The sequence below is a fragment of the Aythya ferina genome, assembly GCF_964211825.1.
Source record: "Aythya ferina genome assembly, chromosome: 2".
NCBI classification, from domain to species: Eukaryota; Metazoa; Chordata; class Aves; order Anseriformes; family Anatidae; genus Aythya; species Aythya ferina.
The window spans coordinates 139,015,790-139,043,475 of NC_140297.1; the positions used below are offsets into that span (position 1 = coordinate 139,015,790).

General features: G+C 40.1%; 1 protein-coding gene across 2 annotated transcripts in view; it reads left to right on the plus strand.

Moving 5' to 3' along the window:
* The first annotated feature begins 2,592 nt into the window (after window positions 1-2,592).
* The window catches only part of SPAG1 (sperm associated antigen 1), a 40,383-nt gene continuing 15,289 nt past the window's right edge, over window positions 2,593-27,686 (plus strand). The window contains exons 1-13 of one of the 2 annotated variants that reach the window (XM_084510561.1): window positions 2,593-2,727; window positions 3,708-3,849; window positions 3,938-4,097; window positions 7,193-7,318; window positions 11,905-11,972; window positions 13,108-13,226; window positions 13,713-13,818; window positions 14,479-14,609; window positions 15,184-15,290; window positions 17,670-17,832; window positions 23,203-23,565; window positions 23,943-24,042; window positions 27,437-27,589. In XM_084510561.1, coding sequence (XP_084366687.1) covers window positions 3,710-3,849; window positions 3,938-4,097; window positions 7,193-7,318; window positions 11,905-11,972; window positions 13,108-13,226; window positions 13,713-13,818; window positions 14,479-14,609; window positions 15,184-15,290; window positions 17,670-17,832; window positions 23,203-23,565; window positions 23,943-24,042; window positions 27,437-27,589 — 1,736 coding nt within the window. In that variant the 5' untranslated portion in view covers window positions 2,593-2,727; window positions 3,708-3,709. Of the gene's footprint in view, window positions 2,744-3,707; window positions 3,850-3,937; window positions 4,098-7,192; window positions 7,319-11,904; window positions 11,973-13,107; window positions 13,227-13,712; window positions 13,819-14,478; window positions 14,610-15,183; window positions 15,291-17,669; window positions 17,833-23,202; window positions 23,566-23,942; window positions 24,043-27,436; window positions 27,590-27,686 lie in introns of both variants that reach the window. The other variant, XM_084510562.1, reaches the window with a different exon arrangement.

Genomic DNA, 27,686 nt, shown 5'->3' on the forward strand with positions numbered 1-27,686 from the left:
ATAGTCAATTTAATAGTCAACTTTTCTTTCACCTTATAATGTAAACATTGGAGATTGAGTGCATAAGAGTCAAAGTGTTTTGGAGACTTAAGAAAATAAACTTGGGAGGCTGGGGGGGAGGCAGAGGGGAGCCTGAGGTGAAGTTTTCATGAGTAGACAGTCAACTGTACAGAACACGTACCATTCTCAATACCACTAATGATTTGGTGATTTCTAGCAAGGTCCTCTTTGATATTTAAAAAGTGAAGTTTGTAGATCTTATTTTTTCTTTCTGCACAGAATCTTAATGTCTTTCATTTCTTTACACAAATTCATTACAAATTATTTTGTGAATTATGTTGTGTTTTTTTTTTTTGCCACAAATAAGAAGTAAGACTTCTGAAAGTTGTCTGTGCATTAACAATGCTGATTTTTACTCACTCTCATTATCTTCCTCTGTCACATCAGAATGCCATACAGAAAATGAAATAAAGGCAAGAGATCCTATCAGATGCCGAGAATGCGGGTACAGAATAATGTACAAGAAAAGGACAAAAAGATGTATCCTTTTACAAAGGCACGTGAACGCACTTGGGGAGCTGTGAGTGGGGATAAGGCGTCTAAGGTAAACAAAACGGAAAATTTTAGTAATTGTGCAAGAATCCTTCAAAGCCAAAAAATCAATACAGTAGAGCAAACTATAGAGACATCTTTACTGGGAAACAAGGTCCACAGTTATACAGCACATTGTCTCATTTTCCATTTTCTATGAAAACTATAATAATCCACAAAAGTCGTGTGGGTGACGTACAGGGTATGGCTGATATCATGCAGGAACGTGTTGTAGGGTTAATTAAAAATGAGTTCTAAATGCTTTTATATGGTTACTTGTGTCTTTAGATTTGGATAGTCTTCCCTTACTGCCTCCTTTTCTCTCCCTGATCTTTCTCTCTTTTTTTCCTTCCCAACCACAACACATTTTTCTTTAACTGCACCATTCCAGTGGTGGTTTTTGATGCCCGGTGATGTGAGCTGAAGATATATTGATTATTATGCTGCAGTTTATTATTTCTGACTTCGTTCTGTAAATCTATTAGTGTACAAATGCATATTTTTCTTTTAAGATATTAAAATATTAAACTTCACTTAGTATTTTTTGTCTGTATTACTACAGGTTTCTAAAACTGTGACTTAAATTTTAGTCATAGTATGTAGAAGTCTGTTAAATTCATTGGTATTGTATTTGGTTTTGAGTTCATCTTGTTTTCATGACTCTCGTCTAAACCTTACTTGCATCGTAACTTTATTAAATGCTCTTTGGACTCCTATGAACTGCATAAAATCTTGGTTTGAATAAATTCCCATGGGAATAAATCGAAAGACACACAAAGTTAGGTCTGAAACACAGATTTGGATTTCAAAAGAGCAAGTATCAAAGAACTTGAGAGCAAACAATTCGCGATAAATTACAAAGCATGTGTAAACAGAAATCTCCGAACTGTTTTGTGACTTGGTTGTACCCAAGAAAAGAAGGACTGTAGTTTAACGATACCCTGAGTAAGGGTCCCAAAGCTAAAATAATACTGTTCTGCTTTTCAGATGACTTTTTGTGAGTCTGTAATAAAAAGTGCTTGTTTTGTATTTATGAGCCAGAATTCTGCATCTGTTTGTTCAGAAAGTATTAATACTAAAATACCTTGAAAATAAAATACATTAATGTGTATTTTAAAATACTGCTGGATTGTGTCTGATACTAATTTACCCTACTTAAATGGTAGGGTAAATTATTATTTTGATAATAGTGCCAATGATGCCTTTAATAATGACATAACAACACGTTTAACTTTCTATCAGTGTAGTGAGATACCTTTGTCATGGAATATATGGTCATATACCGGTTCATAAATGAACTATAGTGGGTTGTTCTAGGAAATGGGATTTTTAAAAAATATTTTAGAGCTGTTTTGTTTCCTTGGCTATCTTACTGGATTGTACCTGCAAATGCAGCTGGGTCTGGGACAAGGCTAGGAAGGCAATGGTGCTGTAGATAACACAGCTTTGGAGAAACTGGCGGGGGGCTAGATCAAATTGTACACTTAGGCTAGATAGAATTGTACATGGGAAGCAAACCGGTGATGTTTTATTGAAGGCCAAATCCCCGAACTGCTGAGTTGAGTGGCTGAGGTGAATAAGCTCTCCAGAGTCAAATCACATATAAAAACGAAGAGCTTTTTAACTTATAACAAGGGACGTTTTATTTAATACGTCGTAACGCGGGGCATGTATTTTTAACAGCCACAGAGGGATTTCTCTGGTTCCCCGCTTTGCCACCTCAGGTGTGGCGCTGTGCCTCTCCGCCATAGCCCCGCTGTGCCTGCGCGGCTACACCCGGCCGGGCAGCGGCCGTGCTGGAGGCACCGCGGCACGGGGCAGGTGGGTGCCCGGGACCCTCAGGCGGCTCCGCCGAGACCCAGCGGGGCCCTGCGGGAGCCCTCGCGTGTGGGGCGGCCGCGGAGGGCGGCTCGGAGCCCGCCTCGTCCTTCCCCGTGCCCTGCGCGCCGCCCGCCGCCATCTTGTACATAGCAACGGTTGCCGGGGCCGGCCGCCATCTTGTATATAGCAACGGTTGCCACGGCCCGCCGCCATGCCGGGGGTCGGGCGCTGCCTTCAGGCAAAAAGCTCCGTCTGCAGGAGCAGGGAGCCCCCGTTCAGCCCCATCTCCTCCTTACCGCACTGCCCGGGAGCTGGGTGAGCGAGTCCGGGGGTGAGGGCTGGTTTGGTTTGGTTTGTTTTCTATACCAAAACTGTAGATTCTAGGGGCAAAATCCTGTCTTTATGCGCAGTACCTAATTACGACCGCTTATTATTTAAATGATGCTGTATTACAAACATTTCATGCTACTACAAACTAATATGTGTAATTATGCACTAATTTAAGTTAAAATTATTTTTATTAGATTTGCATCTGCACGTGGTTATCATCACATGCTGCCTGGCTGGCTACCCTCATAATACCTGTTAAAATAACATTTTTCGCGCAACGTAACATGCTCTGTGGAGCAGAGCTTGGAAATGAAGTAGAAAAAAAGTGCAATAAAGCAGTTCAAAGGTACAGAGAGACAGGAAATGTCTGCTTTGAACACCTTGCTTCATCTGTTACAGGCATACTGGAAAAGATCTGTATTAGTACGGTAATATAATCAGAGACCCAGAAAATGCAGTTAGTGAGGAAAGGCAATCAGATTAGTTTTGGCTACAGAGAAGACAAGGGCTATCACTCCTTAAGATGCAGTGAATCATCTTAATTCTGGGGAGGGGGAAAAAAAAAAAAAAAAAGAGAGAAGTCACTGCACCATCGTCTTCTTTATCCTGACCACCCTTAATTAAAATAAGTAATACTATACCACGTTTAAAGAAAAGCAGGTAATGGGGTAGGCATAAATATGGTAACTTTTCTGTAAGACTTTCTGATATGTTCTGCCGTGCAGAACCAGTAAAGTTGTGCACATTCTTCTCCCAAAATATATCTTGCATATAACCATATATTTGTCAGTAGGCCTCTGTCAATAACTGTTTGCATGATAAGGTCTTCAAATTGGAGGTTTTTACTTTTGTGACAATAGTTCTGCTTGCATAAAAAAGTAATAGCTGGGCTATTCCTTAAATTACCATTACTTTAAAAGATAACTAGATGTCCATAGATTTTTTTTTCCTCTTTTAAAATTTAGTTATGGGTGATGAATCAGTACCATATTTGCTGGACCAAGGAACCACAAAAACTTATCAAATACCTATTGGTCATCTGGACTACAAGTTCATTGAAAAATGCACAGATGTTAAACACCTGGAAAAGATTCTCAGGGTATTAAGGTATACATATTTTCTTAATTTCATTACTAATTTTATTCCCCTTCTGTAAAATTTTTCTTTTGTAACTTTATTATCTTCCATTTCAAAGGTCTGGTGAAGAGGGATGTTATCCCGACCTGACACTGTTCTGTGAAAAGCGTATTGAGCATTTAGACCCGGGGAGCAGAGCTCTCAGGAAAGACAGGCCTGCAGCTACAGCTTCTGATTTCACAGCTGAAGAATGGGAAACAATTAACGGTGAACTGATGGTACAGTATTACTCTAGTTTATAGTGGTTAGTAATGTAATCACTCTGATGTATCAATCTGGAGTGATTGTTCAGCTTCATCTTGTGCTTAAGTAGAGCATGATTATTTGATTAAATCAGGAAGTGATAGAAGAATTTTGTTTTTTTTTTTATTATTATTATTATTTAATTTATTAACGTTAATGAATTTTTAATGTCCATTATAACTCTAGAGAACTTCTTTATGTATTATTTTTCATTCAAAAAAGCACAAAATAATTGCAAACTACATTTATGAAATCCACTTTTCTCAATCTGTATATCTAAAAACAGGAGAATATTCTATACTGTTTCTATACTGTAAGAACGGAAGAGTACTTTATCCAGCTGAAAATATTGAAGAAATCTGGATGGGCATAAGCATTTTAGATTATGGTATTTTATATGAAAAACAGATTCTCTTATAGTGAAGAATGACACTAACATCTCTTACCTGTGATTAAAAAAAAAAACTAGATGTGTATATGAAGCAACTATTTTTCTGGCCTAGAAGCAAACATGCTATGAATTGAATTGTGCAGGAAAAAGTAAAGCAGCAAAATTAATTTTATGAGAAATTAAGCATAGTTGTTTATTTTTTAGTAGAGTCTATGAGAAGATATACAGATGCTTTTTGTTGCTTTCTGAATCTTTAGGGTAACTTAGAGGCAATTTTGTTTATAACATGTTCTAATCATATTATGCTATTTCTGTTTGAAATCAGTTATTTCCAGTCCTTTAAGGAAGCTTCTGCCAGTGCTTAATAACCTCTTCAGAAGAGATAGACAGGGAAGGAGGGGAAGTGGATGTTGCCCTCTGTATTAGGGAAAGGTTTGATTGTGAAGAGATGCTTCTGAGAAACAGCTATGAACAGGTTGAGAGCTTGTGGGTAAAAGTTAAGGACCACACCAGTATAAGTCACCTTTTGGTCGGGGTCTACGACAGGCCACCTGATCAAGAGGAGCCTGTGGACGAGGCATTCTTACTTCAGGTACAATAAGCATCATGGTCGCACACTCTCATCCTGATGGGGGGCTTCAACCACCCGGATGTCTGAGGGAAAAGCTACCCAGCAGGCTGTAAGCAATCCAGGAGATTCCTGGAGTGCACTGAGGATAACTTCCTGGTCCAGGTACTAGACAAACCAACCAGACAAGAAGATGAGATCCTCTGAAACACTGTTCTCAGGGACAAAGGTGTTGAACAGAGCTGGCAGCTCTTTAAGGATGTTTTCCTTAAAGCACAAGAACTCTCCATCCCCTTGTGTAAAAATGCGGGCAGGGAGGGTGGACGACTGGGATGGCTGAGCAAGGACCTGTTGGTCAAACTGAGGGACAAGAAAGGAATGCACAGGCAGTGAAAGCAGGGACACATGGCCTGGGAAAAGTATAGGGATGCAGCCCAGATGTGCAGGGATGGGATTGGGAAAGACAAAGCACAAATGGAACTGAGCTTGGCAAGGGATGCAAAGAATAACAAGAAGGGGCTCTATAGGTATGTTGGGCAAAGAAGAAAGGCCAATGAGAGCGTACCCCCTCTGATGGACAACAGATGTGGAGAAGTCTTAGGTACTCAACAACTTCTTTGCCTCAGTCTTCACTGACAGTCGGGCTTCCCATGTCCCGCGTTTCCCTGAACCCGTAGATGAGGATTGGGTACCATGCACTGTAAGCAAAGAGCAGGTTTGAGACCACCTGATGAAAAAGTCTATGGGGCCTGATGCCATGCATCCCAGGGTCCTGAAGGAACTGGCTGATGGAGTTGCCAGGCCTCTCTCCATCATATATGAAAAAGCCTGGCAGTCAGGAGAAGTCCCTGGTGACTGGAAAAGGGGAAACATCACTCTGTTTTTTAAAAAGGGTAGAAGGTGGACCCAGGAAACTACAGGCTGGTAAGCCTCACCTCTGTGCCTGGGAAAATCATGGAACAGATCCTCCTGGAAGCAACATCAAGGCACATGCAGGACAAAAAGGTGATCTGGGACAGCCCGGAGGTTCAACAAGTCTAAGTGCAAGGTGCTGCACCTGTGTTGGGGCAATTCCAGATGAGGACAGACTGGGAGAACAACTCAATCGGAGCAGCCCTGCAGAGAAAGACTTGGGCCAGCAGTGCGTGCTTGCAGCCCAGAAGGCCAACTGCATCCTGGGCTGCAGCCACAGAGGAGTGGGCAGCAGGAGGAGCAGATTGTGCCCCTCTGCTCTGCCCTGGTGAGGCCCCACTTGGAGTACCACATCCATGTCTGCAACCCCAAGCAAAAGAAGGATGTGGGGCTGTTAGAGAGGGTGCAGAGGGGTGCTGTGAAGATGACCAGAGGCCTTTCATGTGAAGAAAGAGATCCGGGGCTGTTCAGCCTGAAGAAGAAAAGGCTCCGGGGTGATCTTATTGCTGCTTTTCAGTAATTAAAGGAGGCTTATAAAAAGATGGAGAACAACTCTTTCTTGTTCAGATAATGACAGGACAAGGATGAATGGTTTTAAACTAAAAGAGAGGAAATTTAGATTAGAGGTTAGGAGGGAATTCTTCACTCAGAGAACAGTGAGGCGTTGGCACAAACTGCCCAGAGAAGCTGTGGATGCCCCATCCCTGGAGGTATTCAAGACCAGCTTGGATGAAGCCCTAAGCAGCTTGATCTAGTGGGTGGCATCCCTGCCCATGGCAGGGGAGTTGTAACAAGATGATCTTTAAGGTCCCTTCCAACCTGAGCCATTCTGTGATTCTGAATGATTAAAAGCACTTTTGCTTTTATTTTGCATATTTGGCTTTAAAATGGTTCCCCTTTCCTGACTCTAAACAACAATAAAGGTAGGTGTGGATGTAGCTCCTACTGCGTTCATCATTATCTGTGCTCAGTTTGGCAGTGTGACTTACAAAAATAACCCTTTTAACCAGAGTAAGGAACTTAAGTTTATGTTGTTTTGTTTTTTCATTTTAAGCTTGATTTTAAACTTTGTTTTTAATCTTCCTCATAATGGCTTTTCTCCATTAAGAGCAATGCATTATAATGATAATTGTTTGAGTCATTGTAGACTGTGTATCCGTTCTACTGCTTTAATGTACAGATGTATTACTTATTTTCAGAGCTGGGTGACAGAAATGCGTGAAGATGATCATAAACCACAGGTTTTGAGAACAGACATGCTGCTTGAAGGACAAGATAACTTGCCTCCTGTTCGTTGTTCCAGCAGCTGTCTTCCTGCTAATCAGGTATCTCCAGTTTTCTAAGGCTTTATTTTTACAAGTGTACGTTAGTTATGTCTTTCTAAAATCAGAAAATGTCACCTGTAAGAACTTCTATTCACTGGGCCCCTTTTAAATATTTTGTTAACCAGAAAATAAAAATCTTCAAGCAGTCTTGCAGGAGACCAATGCTTAAACAAAAGTGCTTCTTTCGTACTAGCATGCTTCTTGTAGTAAAGTTATAATTCTGATCAAGAACTCATTTCTGAAGCAAATCTCCGTAAACACCCTTGTATGTGTTTGTTTCACATGAAGTGTGGTGTTAAAGCAGATGAACTAGGTTCCTTTTGGAGGAAGCCATGCCAGGAGCTGTATTCTGCCATTCTACTGTATCTTACTATTACATATGTAATACACAATCTTATAATATCTTACTAATACTAAATACAGTGCTGCTGGAGGGATTGACAGAAACGTAGGTGTGGGAATGGGGTTTTTTTTTGAATTGTCAGATGTTACTATGAATGGTTTCAGTCTGATTCCCACTATTCCGTTTGTAATTCTGGGACACTGTCACAACAAATTCACTGAAGCATTTTTCTTTTTGGAAGTTAGAAATTTAAATTAGAACAGATCCTTATGGAGCATGTGATATTTTTTAATTGTTAAAATAACACATTCAAATTATTGGTTTGAATTCCTATGTTTTAGTAAATGCCTGATTTGTGTTCCTATATTGTCACAAACTACTTCTTACTGTCAGCCAGTATTTAAACACCAGACCAAGATAATGGAGAATGCAAGGTTATTGCCATATATAATATACAAAGAGAAACTGGCTGCTTGCACAGGTATATGCTTTGTTGGACTAAATACTGGATGGTGTCCCCAGGGCTTGGTATTGGGACCCATCCTGTTTAATATCTTTATTGATGATTTGGATGAGGGAGTTGAGTGCACCCTCAGTGAGTCTGCAGACTTACTTCAATGCTACAGGCTGGGGGAAGAGGAACTGGAAAGCTGCCCAGTGGAAAGGGACCTGGGGGTATTGGTCCATAGCTGGTTGAATATGAGCCAGCAGTGTGCTCGGGTGGTCAAGAAGGCCAACAGCATCCTGGCTTGTATCAGAAATAGTGTGGCCAGCAGGGCTAGGGCAGTGATTGTCCCTCTGTACTTGGCTCTGGTGAGGCTGCACCTCGAGTATTGTGTTCAGTTTTGGGCCCCTTGCTACAGGAAGGACATCGAGGTGCTGCAGCATGTCCAAAGGACAAGAAAGCTGGTGAAGGGTCTAGAAAGCAAGTCTTACAAGGAGCAGCTGAGGGAGCAGGGGTGGTTTAGCTTGGAGGCTCAGGGAGACCATATCGCACTCTACAATTACCTTAAAGGAGGTTATAGTGAGGTGGGTGTTGGTCTCTTCTCCCAAGCACCAGGTCATAAGACGAGGGAATGACCTCAAATTGTGCCAGGGAAGGTTCAGGTTGGATATTAGGAAAAATTTCTTCATTGAAAGAGTTGTGAAGTAGTGGAACAGACTGCCCAGGGAAACGGTTGAGTCACCATCCCTGGAGGTCTTCAAAAAAAACTTGTAAAGCTTTGTGACGTGGTTTAATGGTGGACTTGGCAGTGCTAGGTTAAAGGTTGAACTAGATGATCTTTTCCAACCTAAATGATTCAATGATTCTAAGTTTTTATTACTTTTATTCTCTATACAAGGTTTAGGTATTAGTGTTATTACCAAGGAAACATGGATACAGCTTTGTGTTATTTGTGGTATATGATTTCTTTTCCTTTTGACAGTGAAGGCTACCTCTGAAATAATTGTAACCTTTCCTGGAAGAGAAAAGAGGGGCCTGAAATTGTGTTCTAGAATTCAATCTTTTTATGTAGCAGTGCAGTTACACCACTACTAGATCAATACTGAATAAAAGGAGGCTTTTTCTATACCGCACACTAAGACATCTGTATAATGAAATTTCAAAAAAGCAGATTAATATTTTGAATCAGTTCTTATTTGTTGTTTTTGTTTGTTTTCTATTTGATAAAGCAATGGGCAAGGTGGTAATTTTTAAACATATTTTGTTAATCAATTAGGTCTGTAACTATCTTTTTCACTAGCATCATATAACTTTGTAATGTGATGTCAGGTATAAAGTTGGGATGATAAATTAATCCTCTCTGCTAGAAAGAAATCCACAAACCCTTCCATTTGATTAGAGACTGTGTGTCTGATGTGGTGCATAAAAACTCCAGGAACTTCAGTGAAGCAGAATCAATGAATAGATAGAAGAAGCTTATCAATGAATAGATAAATACTTCATGTAAAGCATCCCTTTTTTACACAATATGGAAGTTTCTTAATACCCTGGTTTTCATTTCACACTGCCTAGGATTTTGAGGTTACAACTATACTGTAGAATAAAAGAGGACTGGAGAGACAGAGTATTTCTGTTTCTAACTGTCCATATTGCTTAATCAATTTTACTGCCTCCCTTTTTCCAGGACAAAAGGAAAACATGTCCTGGAAGCGTGGGTTTAGAAATACTCAGTTCCAAAATATTGTACAGATGAGATTTCAGCAGACATAGGTTTCTTTGCCAGACACAGTGGGCTACAGTCCATGGCATACAACGCGTATTCCAAGTTCTATTTAATGAAACTGTCTGTGATGTTATCTATATAGCCCTCATTATTTTGGATGCTCCAAATTGAAAAAGAATACTGGTTAGTTGACACAGAATAATAATGTGTTAGTATGGGATCCAGAGGAGAACCAAGGCCAAATTGTTTGTCATCTGAACTAAATCCAGTCTGTACTTCGTTTTTAGATGCAGAAATAACTCACTTGGCTTCAAACACTTTGGGATCCATGCAATTTGGCAAGAAACATGACAAGGGCAGAGGGTTGTTCTTTTTTTTTTGTTTGTTTTGTTTTTGTTCTCTGCCTGTAATACCAAGTACCAATGAAAAGTTAATACAGCATGCAAATGAAGCTTTTTCATGAAAGCCTCTTGAATGAGATGCTCTGAAATATTACTGATTGAGAAATTCCTTACTCCATTGGAGCCACAATTTGGTTACAGTGGTCCCAAGAATATGAGACCTAGAATATTAAGGATTTTTGAAATTTTGAGTCAATGTTTCTGCCTTATTCCATGAAAGGATGTGTTCAAGTTTGTGTAGTTACTTTATAAATGTTCTTCTGAGAGTTTCATCTTTTTTTGTGCTCATTCAAATTAAGGGCTTCTGGTTTGAAAAGAGATTTGGTATTTTAAAAATTACAAAGTTTGTAATATACCCCAGGATACATATGCAATGATGTAATATTCCAAGAAGCCATATTTAGGAGTTGCCTCCTCCAAACATGCATTAATCACTAAATGTGTGTCATTTTGTCTAGCTTCTTGAATGACTGAGAGCATAAGTGTAATTCTCAAGTCGAATACTACAAAAGCTTATGTAACCTAACATTATGGATAGCTGTAGGTGTTTATAGGAAGGGTCACATTTACATTATGTAAATTGAGATGTTTATATTCAACTTCAGAAGTGTTTCCTTGCAACAGTGTCACCACTGGTAAAGCTAGTTTAAGAGGTTCCTGTTTGTTTCTTTGGTTCAGTTTATCACATGCTCACTTGCACTGATACAAATATTTAGGGGTTGCACTGTGGTATCTATTAAATTGTTTGTTCGAACCCAGATAATTGTAAGTGTGCAATCCTACAAGAAATTACCCTGGTCTAACTTGGTGAGAGATGGATTGCAAGGTAAGAGGAGGGCTGAACGGCCAGCGAAGAGTAAAAAAGAAATATTTTGAACTGGCTGTACAACTATGGAATACCTGTTTGGAACCACACCTTGCTGCTGAATATTGTTGAAGTAAACAAGCAGGGAGGGACATTATCGGAAACATAGTCTGATGACAGAGATGGAAGAGATGCCAGAGGTGGTGGCTATGGAAATACATCCCATATACATTAGGATAGGAGCTGGATTGTGATACAAATCAGTTAAGTCAGTTATTGGGACTGATTGTTGCAGTGTAAATTGTCTAAAACCTAGAATGAGAATAAATCGTCTTGGAAATTAGCTTGATTGGTGTGTCAAATAAGTACAGACACTATCTAGAAGAAGTCAAACCAAATTTTTATTTTAAGTTTGTTCAGAGGGCTTCAGGGGCTGTCAGAATCTGTGCATTGCATTCTCCTGGGAAGGACAAGGCTAAAATGAGGTTACTGATTCAATCTCGGTGTTAAACATCGCGTTACAAGGCTGGGGTTTTCCAAGAGTAAGTAGAGTTTGTTGCTGTATTGAAAGGGTGGTTCAAAGCAACACAAAATACTAATTAGGAAGAGCAGTCTCTTCTATCTGAAAGTTTTATCCAGCACCTCTGTGACACGTAACAGGGTAGTGGAGAGAAAGTGTGAGACTCATATTACAATGGTCCATCAAATACATAAAGATGTTCTTTAAAGCAAGATAAAATTTTCAAGACTATGCTGAAATTAGTCATGAACAGTGTTAATTAGTGCGGATATGTATTGCAGAAATAAAAAAAAGGCTGTGAATTTTCTCTTTTGAAAATTGTCTTACAGGCTGGTTGTTTCTCTTTCAGAATGAAAAATTACAAAATAAACAAAGAAGCAAGAAAAACATACCACGGGATTACAGCGAATGGGACAAGTATGTTAAGCCCTTTATTTTTTTTATTAACTCATTTATTTATTCTATAATGGAACACTACTGGGGGGGGAAGGCTGCTGTTGTTGTTTAAGTATTTTTGAGAAACATAGTAGTAACTTTTCAGGGAATTATAATAATTCAGTGAAACTTACGTTTTTCATAATAAACATTCTGTTAAACATCAAATGATGCATTGTGGTGCTGCTAACTGAAAACAAGTTACCTTGTATTTTTTTGCTCAAGTGTTGTGAAATATAACAAGTCAACAGAAAATATTTTTTTTTCCAGCATCTAAGATACAAGTCTATGGAGGTACATTTAAAAAAAAAAAAAGAATTAAAAATAGCTCAATTTATATATATATATATATTTATTTATTTATTTAAATAATGTAATGGTGGCATATTACCCTTCCCAGTTGGATGACAAATATTGACTGTGGAAGGGGCAAAATGCATTCTTCTGTTTTTTGTGCTAGTGGCTTCCCTCTAGCTCCTTAAACAATGCTGTGGAATCTGTTCTAGTGAGAATACTATTGTGAAAAGCAAAGGCTGTGTTTCATTGTCATAAACAGAAAAGTTTAGTGTAGGAATTGGTTATTACCCTATATTTTTAATAGGATTATAGCTGCAATATTTATTCAATGTAAATTCCTATACACTGTTTTCAAAAGCTGTTTCATAGTAATCTTGGAAGTGTCCTAGATTGTTTTTCAAATTTCTCTCAAATGACACTATTAATCAATTCAAAGACATTTCTTCAGTATTTCTAACAAAGGTTAATACCAGCATCTGATAGAAGTGGAATCGAACCTGAAGATACAATTCCATAAATTTCACCTGTCTTTTGTTGGAGATGGTTGAAGAGGGGAGGTAGACTCTTTTGTTTGTTTGTTTTTGAGCAGAAGGGATGAGAAAAGGAGCGGTAATATATATGCAGGAGAAATGGAAAAAATAACATGAGGAAAGGAGATAACGCTAAGCTTTATTTTTTCCTAACTAGTCATGGATAATTGAACACTGACTTTATGCCTGCTTACCTTTAGTTTAAAATGGAAATAGAAAGCATACCTTTCTACTAGTAGAGGACTTTTACTGTGCAACATTATTGTATTTGTCATTTTTATTAATTTAAGGTTTGACGTGGAAAAGGAGTGTTCTAAAATTGATGAAGAAGGTGAAGAAAATAACTCAAAATCAAGATTCTTTAATAGGCCAAGTCTACCTCTAATTGAAAAGAAAATAGATACAACTGGTAATGCCTTAGAAACATTTTTTTCTTTAACTGTAATACTGTGTTATAGAGTGTGAATCTAAATTGAAGAAGTAAATTATTGAGGTAAAATTGCCTATATTTTTTGGCACCTAGAGATTAAAAAAGTTCTTACAAGGTCAACTGAGAGTGAAGGCATATTTAAAAAAAAAATAAATCTGTTAATAAATCAGTTCAAATATTTGTTGCATTTAGGTTGAGAGAGCCAGGTAAAAATACAAAGCACACTTCCACTATTATAATTTAATGGTGGGGTAACCTCTTTCATCTTGTATTCTGAACTGTGTGCATATCAAAATAATTCAGTTTTTTATTATAGAAAATGTAATAAAAAATGTCTTTTAATAATACATGTTGTTTTAAAAGTAATTTAAATAATATGATATTCAAAGTATTTTAGCTGACAATGTTGTGATTGCATCTGTGCAAGTTATTAATTGTTGTGATGTATAATTATTTTTTTTCTAGGCATGACAAAGAAAGAGAAGATCTTTATTGCTACTCGTGAAAAAGAAAAGGGCAACGAAGCTTTTGCCAGTGGAGATTACGTGGAAGCGGTGACATATTACACTCGGTGAGTAAATACTATTGTATTCTTTTATTTTAATTATTGTTACTTGTGAACGTTATTTTTAGAGCAATAGGGATAATTAGATTATTGTCAACAGTGCAAAAAGGTTTTACAGGAGAATACTTAAAGCACTGTTGCATCCTGATACTAATTTTTATTTGTCAGGAAGAAGTGGATGAATAGTGATAGGACAATTTGCAGGTGTCACAAAGTTACTCAGATCTTTCAAAACCATTGAGATTCAAGGGCAGGTTGACAAAAATAAGAGGAGGCTCAGGGGAGACCTTATTGCTATCCACAATTATCTGAAAGGAGGTTGTGGTGTTGTGAGAGTTGGCCTCTTCTCCCAGGCACCAAGTGATAGGACAAGAGGGAATGGCCTCAAGTTGCTCCAGGGGAGGTTCAGGTTGGATATTAGGAAAAATTTCTTTGCTGAGAGTGCTTAGGCATTGGAACGGGTTGCTCAGGGAAATGGTGGAGTCATCATCCCTGAAGGTCTTTAAGGAAAGAGTAGATATGGTGCTTAGGGACGTGGTTTATTGGGCGTTATTGGTGGTAAGTGGACAGTTGGTCTAGATGATCTTAGAGGTCTTTTCCAGCCTTAATGATTCTATGATTCTACATTCAGGCTTTCTAACGATGCATCATGGTCATTTTTTTCAGGAGTATATCAGTACTACCCACTGCAGCTGCATACAATAACAAAGCTCAAGCAGAAATAAAACTTCAGGACTGGGACAGTGCTTTGCAGGATTGTGAGAAGGTGTTAGATATGGAACCTGGCAACGTAAAAGGTGAAGTTTAATATAAACGTGCCTTTATATATTAGTTTAGCAAATAAAATGGTTCATATTCATTCACGTTCTTGATTCCACTGAGCTTTAGATCAGTTCCAAGTATGAAGAAGGGGGAAATTAATGGCTATTCTTAAGCAGAAGCATGGAGCAACTCATTTTTTTTATATGATGACAATAAGTGCTCTCGTGTTTGTGCAACACGTTGTTTAGATAATGACAATACTGAAGTATTAATCACCTTACAAGCAACCTGTAAACAATGAAAGTTGCTGATTTAATCATTTCTGAAGACAAAGGCTTGAATACAGCCTGAATACAGTATTTGCATGTGAGGAGCAGACAAATTGGAAAAATATGAGGGGGTGCTTTTTATGAGTCATGATTGCTATCTCAGCAAGTGAAATTGCATCATTAAAAACAATCAAGAGAACAGTAATTAGTAATATAGAGTCATTATGAAGTAAACTCAGAATCTTAAAAAAAAAAATTTACACTTCATTATGTCTAGAAAAATAGCCTAGTTATCCACTTAATGCTTTTAAAGTGTATACAATACTCTGTTCCTTTGTAGCTCTGATGCGCCGTGCCACTGTTAACAACCAGCTGAAGAATTATGAGACTGCTATAGAGGATCTGAACAAAGTGTTGTGCATTGAACCAGAAAACGCTATAGCTAAGGTAAAGACACGTGACCCACAGATGACTAGAAGAAGGTTGTAAGCAGCTGTAGAATAAAGTGCATACCATTTATATTGTTTGATTTGAATATGAGTTCTGAGGACACGATTGATCTACTGTGCCAGTGATCAGTTTCCAAAGACCACTTAGTAGCTTGTGATGGAAATCAGGTACCTGAATGTGATCAAATATTCTATTTGCTACTGTATTGTTAGAACCTGTAGGCACTGAAGTCTTCTGTATTAAAGTAATTTAGGTGCCTAAAATTTAGCTGCTGAACGTGCTCACAGTATTAATTCATTGGTTAATCAAAGTTACTTGGAAATTTCTGTCAAAAAGATCCACTGGGATAAGAGTATTTGAAGTTTGACATGCAATTCACAAGAAAAAATCAAAGGAGATGCCAGATGGATGCCCCATCCCTGGAAGCGTTTGAGGTCAGGCTGGATGGAGCTCTGAGCAACCTGCTCTAGTGGGAGGTGTCCTCACCCATGGCTGGGATTTGAACTAGATGATCTTTAAGATCCCTCCAAGCCAAGCCATCCTATGATCCTGGGATTCTTTGAAAAACCTTGCGTACCCTCTTATGAATATGGACCCTTCTAGGTCAGTTCTGGACCTAAGAAATACGATGCTTTCTTTGAAAACTCAAGGTCAGGATGTGGTCCTTGTAGGAAAAGATTGGTTTGTATCATTTCATTGGTATTTTCTCAAGGGTGTTTTGTGGCTTAGAACCCAGTCCTTAAATTTGGACGCTACCTGTCCTGAGGATCTTCAGCACTAGGCAGTTTTGATACTAAACTGCTCTTCACCTGTTAATTAGGAGTCTATCATACTGCTACCCCCCAATTTTATAACATGTGATTCCTGGATGCTGTGCAATTGCCTCATCATGTGAATTCCATTTAGCTCTTATTGTTGGCACACTTTAAGCTGCTAGCACCTTACTGATTAGTACTTCTTTCTGTGGAATTACTTGATCCAATACTGCTATTGCTTGCACCAGAAAAGCTAGGGAGGTCCACATCAAGTCCACCACCTACTGCATTCATGCCCATTGGGGTGTTTTGCAGCTAAATTCCTGTCCAGAATAGTTCCGGAGTTCATGTCAACCAAGGAATCAACCTGCCTGCTTTTTTCTCTTTTTCTTTTCGAATGCATCTCTCTAGATTTGCCTTCTGAAAGGGCACTTTTGTTTCTTTTCACCTTTACAAGACTGATCCACTAGCTTCTGAGTCTGTACTGAGTCTGTCTCCACAAAAGTTTTTTTTTGTGGAAAAAAAACTCAGAGCTAAGCTGAGACTTCTTAGAATACCAGATATACGATACTCATTGTGAGTACACTCTTCTGGGAATCCAAATACATCAGTACGTTCGCTGAGTACAGTGCTGCTGTTGCTGAAAGCAAATGTCTGTCCTTATCCATGTCAGCTTTTTTGCCTTGGCTGAGACATCTATAGGTGACAGCGGGTTTTTTTGAGTTACTCTGCTTGAAGGATCCTCAAAACCCTCTTGAGCTACTTAAAAATACATGAAACACATGCAGAGTGAAGGTTTATATGCAGAGTCACTGATTTATTTGCTTGTCAGTAACTGGAGTTTTTCATTGTACTTTTCCACATGAATCTTTGCTTCTTCCTGTCTTTAACTTTTGCTTGTTGAAGTAAGTACTGAAATGGCACTTCCTCATACAGCACTGAATACAAAACAGAATAGAGCGTAATATTGGGTGTGTCTTACTCTGTTCTGAAAGCATGAATTGCAGGTGGAGCATTTCTTTGATTCATCCAAAAACGTTTATGGAAATGAAAGGCTGTCTGATTATCTAATTTGCAGTTCTTACACGAGGAGCAAAGCTTTTCATTATTCAACAGTGTCCTTCTGCTACACTGCTAAGAAATTGTTGTCTCTTTTGGTTCTAGTTCGATCATTTACATTAGTCCGTCAAATATCTATCAGATGCTGAGTTCTTGATAGCGTAAATTTTGATAAACTGTTTTTGGGCTTTTTCAGAGATTCTGGAAAGAGCCTGTTTGCCATGGGTCTCTTCTGACTAGACCATGCTGGATATCACAATAATACAATCTACTTCTGTTTATTTATCTATGCTTAAGCAAAGAAAGGAATGTATTTATTTGTGTGGTATCTTCTGATTAAGTTTCTAAGAGACAGAAATCGAGCGTTAATCTTGATTTACATACTGACTCTTGGAAAAGTCACGTTTATTTTCTCTTTTTTGTATTGGTAACATTTATCTGGATGATTATATATTCAGGACCTTATGTATTATTTAACAGAGTGTACTTTCTGGGTATAAATCACAATTTATATACATATAAAAAAAGGCTTCTGCTACCACTGTTTATTTCTCTATTGCAGAAAAATCTGCTAGAGATGGAAAAGAAACTGAAAGGTTTAAAACCTGTCTCTAAGACTGAAGTCAAAGGAAAAAGAATACTTATTGAAGAGATAGAGGACTCTGAAAGTAGTGAAGAAAGAGGAGAAAATGCAGAGGAATGTGGAAGAAGCAGTGGAGATAAAGGTAATGTCATGTCATTTCCTGTTTAATTTTAAGCTGAAGAAAAAATTGTTGCCTTTATTATAATCTTTATTCACAAAATTCATCTATACTTGCTTGCAAATAATTTCCCCTGTTTGAAGACTAAAAATACATAAAATCGTAGAATACCTGAGTTGGAAGGGAACCATAAGGATCATCGAGTCCAGCTCCTGGCACCACACAGGTCTACTCAAAAATTCAGACCATATGACTAAGAGCACAGTCCAAACGCTTCTTAAATTCAGACAGGCTTGGTGCTGTGACTGCATCCCTGGGGAGCCTGTTCCAGTGAATGACATCCCTCTTGGTGATGAACCTCTTCCTGATATCCAGCGTGAACCCTCCCTGTTGCAGCTTGACACTGTTCTCTTGGGTCCTATCGCTGGTCACTAAAGAGAATAGATAGTCAGCTGGCCCTCCACTCCCCCTCGTGAGGAAGCTGTAAACCGCGATGAGGTCTCCCCTCAGCCTCCTCTTTTCCAGGCTGAACAGGCCAAGTGTCCTCAGCCGCTCCTCACACATCTTCCCCTTTAGGCCCTTCACCATCTTAGTAGCCTTTCTCTGAACACTCTCCAATGGTTTCACATCCTTTTTGTACTGTGGTGCCCAGAACTGCACACAGTGCTTGAGGTGAGGCTGCGCCAGTGCAGAGTGGGACAGTCACTTCTCTCAACTGCCTAGCGATGCCATGTTTGATGCACCCCAGGATACGGTTGGCCCTCCTGACAACTGCCCAGCTCTCGAATCTGTCCAGATCTCTCTACATTCACTACTTAAAGTAGATGTGAATAGGAAGTCTAGAATCCAATTTTGTTAGACACTTTTTGAAATATTTCTAAGAAAGGTATAACAAATGCACATGGAAAAATATTGCTAAAAGTCACCTTCCTCCCTGTGTTCTGTATAATTTTATACCTTTCCTTTGATGAAGGACCCCATGAATATTCTGAGATTAGAGAACATCTTGTGTTCCTTAGATTTTCCCTTGTACAACTCTCCTTCCTTCCTACCATCATTTTTTTCTTCTGCATTTTTCCTCTTAATTGGATCAAAGGGCCTAAAACTGATCAAGTAGCACTTGATTTTTTGTTGTTGTTTTGTTGAAAACAGTTTTAAGTTTGTTTTTGTTTTGTTTTTTAATATGAGGTCATCTGCATGCACTGAAAGTATATATTAGAGATAAACAACCTGTAATTCTTGTACTGTTCACAACTCACAAGCAGTTGAAGTTCAGCTCCTGTTCCTGTATTAGTGTGTGATTAACTGCAAGACTGCTGAGATGAAACTGCTGGCTTAATCAGAATGCATGACTTCAGGAGGAAGTGGGGTAGCAGAAATTTCTGAGGCTTGCTTTTGGGTTCAGCTGCATGTCTAGACTCCAGCCTGCCATAGAACAACATCCCAGGGTTGATTTCCACCCTTTCCCCCTTTCTGTTGTTTGTTTTTTCTTAAAGTAATTTGGCCACAGACAGCTGTGGCTTTTGTGTTTTCCATGGTCTATGTAAAAGACCTTAGTTCTTTGTCTGGAAATTAAAATCAGTCTGGTTTTCCAGTAATCAAGATGTTCCACTTAATTGTGAATATTAGTCTCTAAATGTGTGATTTAGTAATGCATTGTTTGCACAAGAGTTTAGGCAAAATACATTTTTCAAAACCAGTAGGTTTCCACTAAGTCTCCTCAGCGAAAAGTCTTCTCAGCTAATACCCTGGAGGAAAGGATGGATCGTGTCCCTAACATTACATATAGGTAATGTGGGGGTTGCTTGCCATTGGGAGCATTCAGATGACTAAGTGCCTTTTAGCTCCACAGGAAGACTCCCATTCATGTGATGAAAGGTTAGGCTTTTAAACGTAGGGAAGATTGTCAACTGCGATCAGTGTAAGGTGTTCATGTGATATACGTAAGTATTTTTAAGATTTAGGAGGCAAGCATCTTCATAGATTACTGTGGGTTTTAAAGTATATCTGGAAACAAAGTAAATTCAGCTGTTAAATAAATGTAATATGCTCTGTGAACAGCAATAAGCAGACTAAGCATTGTAGTCTTCTAGTTTCACTTCCTGTGTGGTATTAAACTTACTTGATGCCACAAAAGTTGTTTACAGAGAATTATTTTGTGATTATTTTTTTATCAGTCTGTTTTCTACTTCATAGTACCAGATTCATTACCTCTGAAGATCATCTAGTCCACCCCCTCGCCAACCTAGGTCACCTGGAGCACATTGCACAGGATCACACTGAGGCAGGATTTGAATGTCTCCAAAGAAGGAGAGACTTCACAGCCTCTCTGGGCTAACTTATGCCAGTGCTCCATCACCCTCACAGTATAGAAGGGTTTTATCATAATCAGCTAGAACTTCTGTGTTTCAGTTTGTGCCAGTTGCCTCTCATCCTGTCACTGGGCACCACTGAAAAGACTCTGGCTGTATCTTCTTCACGCTCTCATCCTCTCCTCGTATGATGGATGCTCCAGACCCCTAGTCATCTTAGTATCCCTTCTCTGGACGTGCTCTAGTAGCTCCGTTTCCTTCTTGTACTGGAAGTCCCAGAGCTGGACACAATACTCCAGGTATGGCCTCACCAGGGCTGAGCAGAGGAGCAGGATCACCTCCCTTGACCTGCTGGCAATGCTCTCCCTAATGCAACCCAGGATCTCGTTGCCCTTCTTGGCCTCAAGGGCACGTGGCTGGCTCATGGACAACCTACTGTCCACCAGGACCCCCAGGTCTTTCTCCACAGAGCTGCTTTCCAGCAGCCTGTAATGGTGCACAGGGTTATTCCTCTCTAGGTGCAGGACCCTGCACTTGGCTTTGTTGAGTTTCATGAGGTTCCTCTCTGTCCAGCTTTCCAGCCTGTCCAGGTCAAAGGATGCCATCCAGAAGGACCTGGACAATTTTTATTTTTTTTTTTATGTAATGGACTGGGTTCTTATTTTCACTTCTTATTGAATTATTCCATGTGAAATAACAGATTTGATGCTACAGATAGTACTTCAACATACGTGTTAATGTCATGGCTTTTCTCAGGGAACAGTGAGTAAGGTCTTAGATTTGCATTTTGAAGTTTCTGATTTGTTTAGGAACAACACATATTGGGTAGGAGATGATTAGAGCTTTCTCCTACTCAAGTGATTAGTTGTGCTTGCTGATGTATTTTTGGCATAGCTTTATGCTCTCCTCTACCACTGAGCCTCTAATATAATGGAGATGTTCTCTGTTTCTTGATACTTAGTGGCAGCAGCTCTGTATACTCTCTCACTTGGCCTTTATGCCATATATGAATATGCATCTACCCAAATCTTAATTTGTAGTAATCTGTGACCAGACTTTTACTGTAATAGAAAGTTTCTTTGACGCTGTGGCCATGAATAAGTCACTCTCTCTGTTCTCCTTATGGTTACAAGCCTTATTGATGGGGTCTTGTAGGAGGACATTTGGCCACCTTGTTACCCATTGCCATACTTATTCTGTATTCCTTGATCCTCCTTCCAGTGTGCTTTTTCATTTTCTATTTTTAATTTTTTAGAATTGTAAATTCTGTGAAGAAGGAGCTCTCATTTATAATTGATTGGTATAATGTCTAGCACAACAGGGCCCAACCCACTGTAGCTTTTAGGCTCTATTGAAAGCTTGCAATATGAGAAATCAGATCATGTTAAAATAAACAGCATTGAAAATTAACTCTAGAATTTAATTTGTAATGAATTTCTTGAAGTTAAGAAAACCCCTCAGTTACCGTGTCAGCATTAATGTTGATCAGTAAGTCCTTTTTTCGTTCTTTACTACTGCACTGCAGCAGTCAGAGATTGGAATTATTTAAGAAATCTGTTCGTTATATATTCTGGTTTCAAAAAATTTGGGTACAAACCAAGAACTTGCAATCCAAATCAGATTTACTGGCCGTGTGTGATAGAAAAAAAAAAAGCAGAATTATTAAACATTAATCTCTGGAGATTTGGACTGTTCCAGTTGCCTTCACATATAGCTATGCCAGGGCAGTTAAAGCATTGGAACCTGACTTCATCATAGATGAATTCGTTGTGAACTGAACTTTGGGGCCAGGCTCTTCTCAGTGGTGTGCAGCTGTAGGACAAGAGGCACCAGCCAAAAACTGGAACGCAGGAGGTTCCACACGCACGTGTGTAAGAACTTCTTTACAGCGAGGGTGACAGAGCACTGGAACAGGCTGCCCTGAGAGGTTGTGGAGGCTCCTGCTCTGGAGATACTCAAGGCCCCCCAGACATCTTCCTGCTCAACCTGCTGTAGGGAACCTGCTTTTAGCAGGGGGTTGGACTTGATGAGCCCCAGATATTCCTTCCAACCCCTGTGATTCTGTGAGCTGGGAGAAGAGTGGTTAGAAAGCTGCTTGGCAGTGTGCTCAGGTGGCCAAGAAGGCCAACAGCATCCTGGCTTGTATAAGAAACAGTGTGGTCAGCAGGGCCAGGGAAGTGATCGTCCCCCTGTACTCAGCTCTGCTGAGGCTGTATCTCAAGTACTGTGTTCAGCTTTTGGCCCCTCACCATGTCCCTGTCACCAGAAGGACATGGAGGTGCTTGAGCAAGTCCAGAGAAGGGCGACGAAGCTGGTGAGGGGCCTGGAGAACAAGTCCTATGAGGAGCAGCTGAGGGAGCTGGGCTTGTTCAGCCTGGAGAAGAGGACGCTCAGGGGCGACCTTATTGCTCTCTATGGGTACCTCAAGGGAGGCTGTAGCGAGGTGGGGGTTGGCCTGTTCTCCCACGTGCCTGGTGACAGGACGAGGGGGAATGGGCTTAAGTTGCGCCAGGGGAGTTTTAGGTTAGATGTTAGGAAGAACTTCTTCACTGAAAGGGTTGTGAGGCACTGGAACAGGCTGCCCAGGGAAGTGGTGGAGTCACCATCCCTGGAAGTCTTCAAAAGACGTTTAGATGTAGAGCTTAGGGATATGGTTTAGTGGGGACTGGTTAGTGTTAGGTCAGAGGTTGGACTCGGTGATCTTGGAAATCTCTTCCAGCCTAGATGACTCTGTGCTTCTGTGCTATTTTGCTTTTCCTTGTGCCATCGTTATTTTTGTGCCATGCTTCTGAAGGAGAAATACCTCGAACATCTGAGAATTCATTTTCAGTGAAAGATGTCACCCATTCCACAAATCCGCTTCAAATATTCCTTTCAGAGTGCCCAAGATTATTGACAGCCCTTCCATTTTAACTCGGTTCCCTCATTACTAACGCGAATTAAACTTCTTTAAGTTCCCATGTGGTGGTTTTGCCCCAAATCCTCAACTTCTCTCCCCCCGCCTCCGTGAGGCGCGGCGTGAGGCGGGCGGGGCGGGGCGGGGCGGGGCGCCGCGCCTCAGCCGCCCCTTGGCTCCCCGCAGGGCGCCGGCAGGCAGCCGGCCCGGCCGCCATGGGCAGCGCGCAGAGGAAGGCGCAGGGCGCCAAGGCCGAGGGCAAGGAGCGGCGCAGGGACCCCGCCGACCCCAAGGGCACGGCCGAGGAAGGCGGGCAGAGGCCGGAGCAGCAGCAAGGTGAAGGTGAAGCCGATGGCTACTCGGATGGAGAAGGGGCGAGGGGGAGCCCCGCAGCGCGGCAGCCCCCTGGGGCGCACGGGGACGCGGCCACCTCGCTGCCGCCGGCTGCAGCGGAACTGAAGAGGGAAGGAAACGAGTTGTTCAAGGGGGGACAGTTCGCAGAAGCTGTGCTCAGGTACTCCGAAGCCATTGAACACGTCGTCGGTCTAGGTGAGTGCGACACCTTCTACTTAAAGCTTATGTAGGTGGTTTAAGGGAGCTAGAGGTGAAGTCACCGAGCCTATCCCTGGATTTTTGGCAGGAGTTACTGTGCCGTATTACTTCGTCATTGGCAGCAGGCGCCAATTCATGCAATACAAAATGTAGGAAGATGAGTGAAGTAATCTTTTAACTTCCTTGAGACAGAGATGTTTGCATTTCTTTATGTCTGAATAACTCCATATTCTCAGTGACATGATAAAGGAAAGCTCCTTACAACTTTGCATCAGCAAACTGCATCACTGCGGTACAACTTGCTCTATGCAGCTACTTTAATTCTCTAATGTTGTTTTAGAGTGGTCTTTGATTTTAATTGTAACTTCTTTTAGGGGAACAAATTCCAGATGATTTAAGTATCTTGTACTCGAACAGAGCAGCGTGTTACCTCAAAGAAGGCAACTGCAGTGACTGCATTCAGGATTGTAACAGGTAAATTGCAACCTCCTATGTAGAGCAACAACATTCCTGATGATGATTAAACACTGTAAGTGATATCTTGTTATTGCACTTGGAAGCCCTGCCTGCATGACAGATACTTTTATTTTTCATTTATGAAAACAATCACATGAAACCTAGGGAAAGAATAAGTTTTAGTTTGCTTTCTTACTGTGTGAAGGCAGTTGTTAGACTTATCATATTCACAAATATGCGTAGAAAGCTTAAAATCTTTATAATAAAAGCAGGCTTACTTCAGTAATGCTCTATGGTAACCTACATGTAAAAAATTTGTTAAACCAAGTGCTTATCATAGTGTTGGAAATTACTTTCAGGCATCTGTGTGGTGAATATATGTGTGTTCTGTGTGCTTGGTTTTTTAATATAAACTCAGCATAGTTAGAAACAGTGATTACAGTTGTTAAGGAATAGAGCTAAAATCCTTCTGCTTATAGTGGCTTTTAAGGACACAGGCGTGAAAGATCAGACACCTTCAGTAACTTCCTGACACTGCCTTCAACTAAATTACTGGTGTATTTCCAGATGTCTTTTGCTATATTTTCTTACATAGCAGTAGTAAGACTGAGGCTTAAAGGGCCAGAGGGGAGCCCAGATGGTCAGAAATCTGTTTTCTTTTTTTTATTTTATTAATATAGTCGAACCCAACTATTAAAAAAAAAAAACCTAAACTATGTATGTAACTTTATACTAACTGAATATTTGACTTACATTATAAATTCTGCCTGACAAAAGATTTCTGAAAATGTTGTCTGAGAAAATTGACTGGCAATCAGTATTTCGTTAAAGTAGATGCAGGATCATAGACAGCTTGCTGATGAGACAAGCTGGCATGCTTACGTGCCATGACATTCTTCAATTCAGGAGGTTTCTAGTATGTAAGACTTCAGCCAAAGTCATTAATACAAAGGTTTGTTGTTGTTTTTTTTTTCATTCTTAGTGATTAGAAGCTTAGTTTTCGTATTACTTCCATAGTATTCTTAATCTCATGCATGTTTTCTGGATCCGTGAGGACCCGTAATGCTTAGTGAGCACAACAGAGGTAGAAAGAATGTAGAGACTGGGAGGTAGAACTGCAAAACTTCAAATGCAGAAATTAGGCAATGTCAATTAGATTTACTCTAGACAACACAACAAAAGGGATAATCTATGAAGAGGTTACTTGATATCATCAAAGTAAAAAATGGCTTAGTGCTTACATTTGTGATACAGAAAGTATAAAAATTATTGAATGTTTATTAAGTTTTAGCTACTTAGGGCTTAGAAGTTTGTCAAAAAACCCTTTGTTGGACGTCTCTGACTCAAGACTGATTCAGGGTGCTTGTGTTTCTTGCTACAGAGAGTGAAATAGGGCTCCTATGTGCTAGATTTCTTTTCTCTGGTGTACTGGTATTGCTTGGTTCATGACTGAAGTATCATAGAATAGAATGATTTATGTTGGAAGAGACCTCGAAGATCATCTGGTCCAACCTTTAACCTAGCACTGCCAAGACCTGTATTAAACCTTGTCACTAAGCTCTCCAAGTTTTTTCAAAGACCTCCAGGGGTGGTGACTTGACCACTTCTCTGGGCAGTCTGTTCCAATGCTTCACAGTGAAGATATTTTCCCTAATATCCTACCTAAACCTCCCCTGGCACAACTTAAGGCTGTTTCCTATTGTCCTATTGCTTGGTGCTTGGGAGGAGAGACCAGTCCCACCTCGCTAGCGCCTCCTTTAAGCTAATTGTAGAGTGTATATAAGTTGTTTCTTCATAGTCTGCCATGGAAAGGGAGTTTTCCATTCCCACTGACGCTATTCTTCAAGCAGTGTCTTCAGTCCCTGAGTGTATTTGTGTGTTTGTTTTTTTTCTTCTTCCTCAGTTTTAGGAACCTGGAAATTGTGTTAATTTTTGTCTGTGTTACACAATGTGAAGCACTTTTGCAGAGGTTTTTTAACGGCCGTGATGTCATGCTGTTGTATTTTGCAAATGCATTCAGCAAAATAAGGAGAAATGGAGTGCTGGAAATGCTTGTGAAATGGAAATATTTGTTCTAGAAATCATTGTTTCTTTATTGTTAATGGAGGAGTGATGGCAAAAAAACTAAGAGCAAAAAAGGCCAACAGCATCTTGGGCCATATAAAGAGGAGTATAGCCAGTGGATTGAGGGAAGTGATTATCCCCCTGTACTCAGTCAGCATTTGATAGGTAACATCTATGATATTGTGTTGGTTTCTGGCTTTCCCAGTACAAGAAAGATACCGATCAGCTGGAGTGAGATCAGTGAAGTGGTGCTGAGGAGGCTATGGGCTCCGGAGCACTTCCCTGGAAAAACTAAGGAAACTGGGTTTGTTCAGCTTAAAGAATGGCCTCAAGAGGTCCTAGCAGCAGCCTGTGAGGAGATTGTCCAGAAGATGGAGCCTGGCTCGTTCTGGCAGGGCACTGTGGGTGGACAAGTGGCAACAGGTGAAAACAAAACCAAGAGGTTTTGACTGCATGTTAGGGGGAAAAACAAACAAACAACTTTTCCCCATGGGGACAGAGGGGCATTGTGACAGGCTGCCCAGAGAGGCTGTGCAGAAATTTCCTTGGAGGTTTTCAAGGCCTGACCGGATAAACCTGTGAGCTACTTTCTGATCTCAAAGGTGACCTTTAGCAGAAGGTTGGGCTAGGGAGCTCTGAACCTGAATTACCTCATGATTCTTTGAAATCTAATTGCCTAGACTCATCCTAATTTCAGTATTTCAGTTTCTTTTTGTCTGAATAGCAAGAAACATTGATTAATAAAAGGTAATCTTTAATCTATAAAGCCTTTGTGGGCTGCTTTGTCACTTTGCTGGAAAAGCACATGGTGTTCGGAAGTTCTGATTGCAGCGTATCGGGGACTGAGTTCACTGTTGAACAGGCACCAATCGACAAAACACAGGCACAAACCTAATAGCTGAAGACGGGGGTGCATTCACGTTTTATTAAATCCATTTTTTTACATGCATACTTCTGCATAAGGAAGAAGAACTGAAAATTGTGTAGGTAAAAGCACCATATACGTGAAATCCCCACAGATCTTTAAGATCCCTTCCAATCCAAGCCATTCTCTATGATCTAGACATGACCACATCACCAGGAAAACATTGGTTCTGCAGAAGGAAGATATGGATTTAAGCAGAGTAAGCTGTAGTAAAAACACTAACAACTACATAACTGCATCTCATTTATTAAAATTAACAGTATTAATAATAAACCACCCAAGTGTGTTTTCCAGGTTTATGTTACTGTATGACCCATCTGAAATCACAGAATTGTTCCATAGAGATGTCTATCTCATAAAATACTCTTACTGTTGTTATTTACATTATTCTGTTTCAATACCACATACTTCTGTTTTCTCCAGAGCTCTGGAGCTTCAGGCATTTTCCCTTAAGCCTCTCCTACGACGAGCAATGGCATACGAGTCCATGGAGCGGTATCGACAGGCATACGTTGATTATAAAACAGTTCTGCAAATAGACAGCAGCATACAAGCAGCAAATGATAGCGTTAATAGGTAAGTGCACTTCATACATTTTCTACACATCAGTCCAAATAGAAAAATAGAATTCAGTTTTATTTGGGGCCTACCCGCCCTCTGTTCTACATGCCTG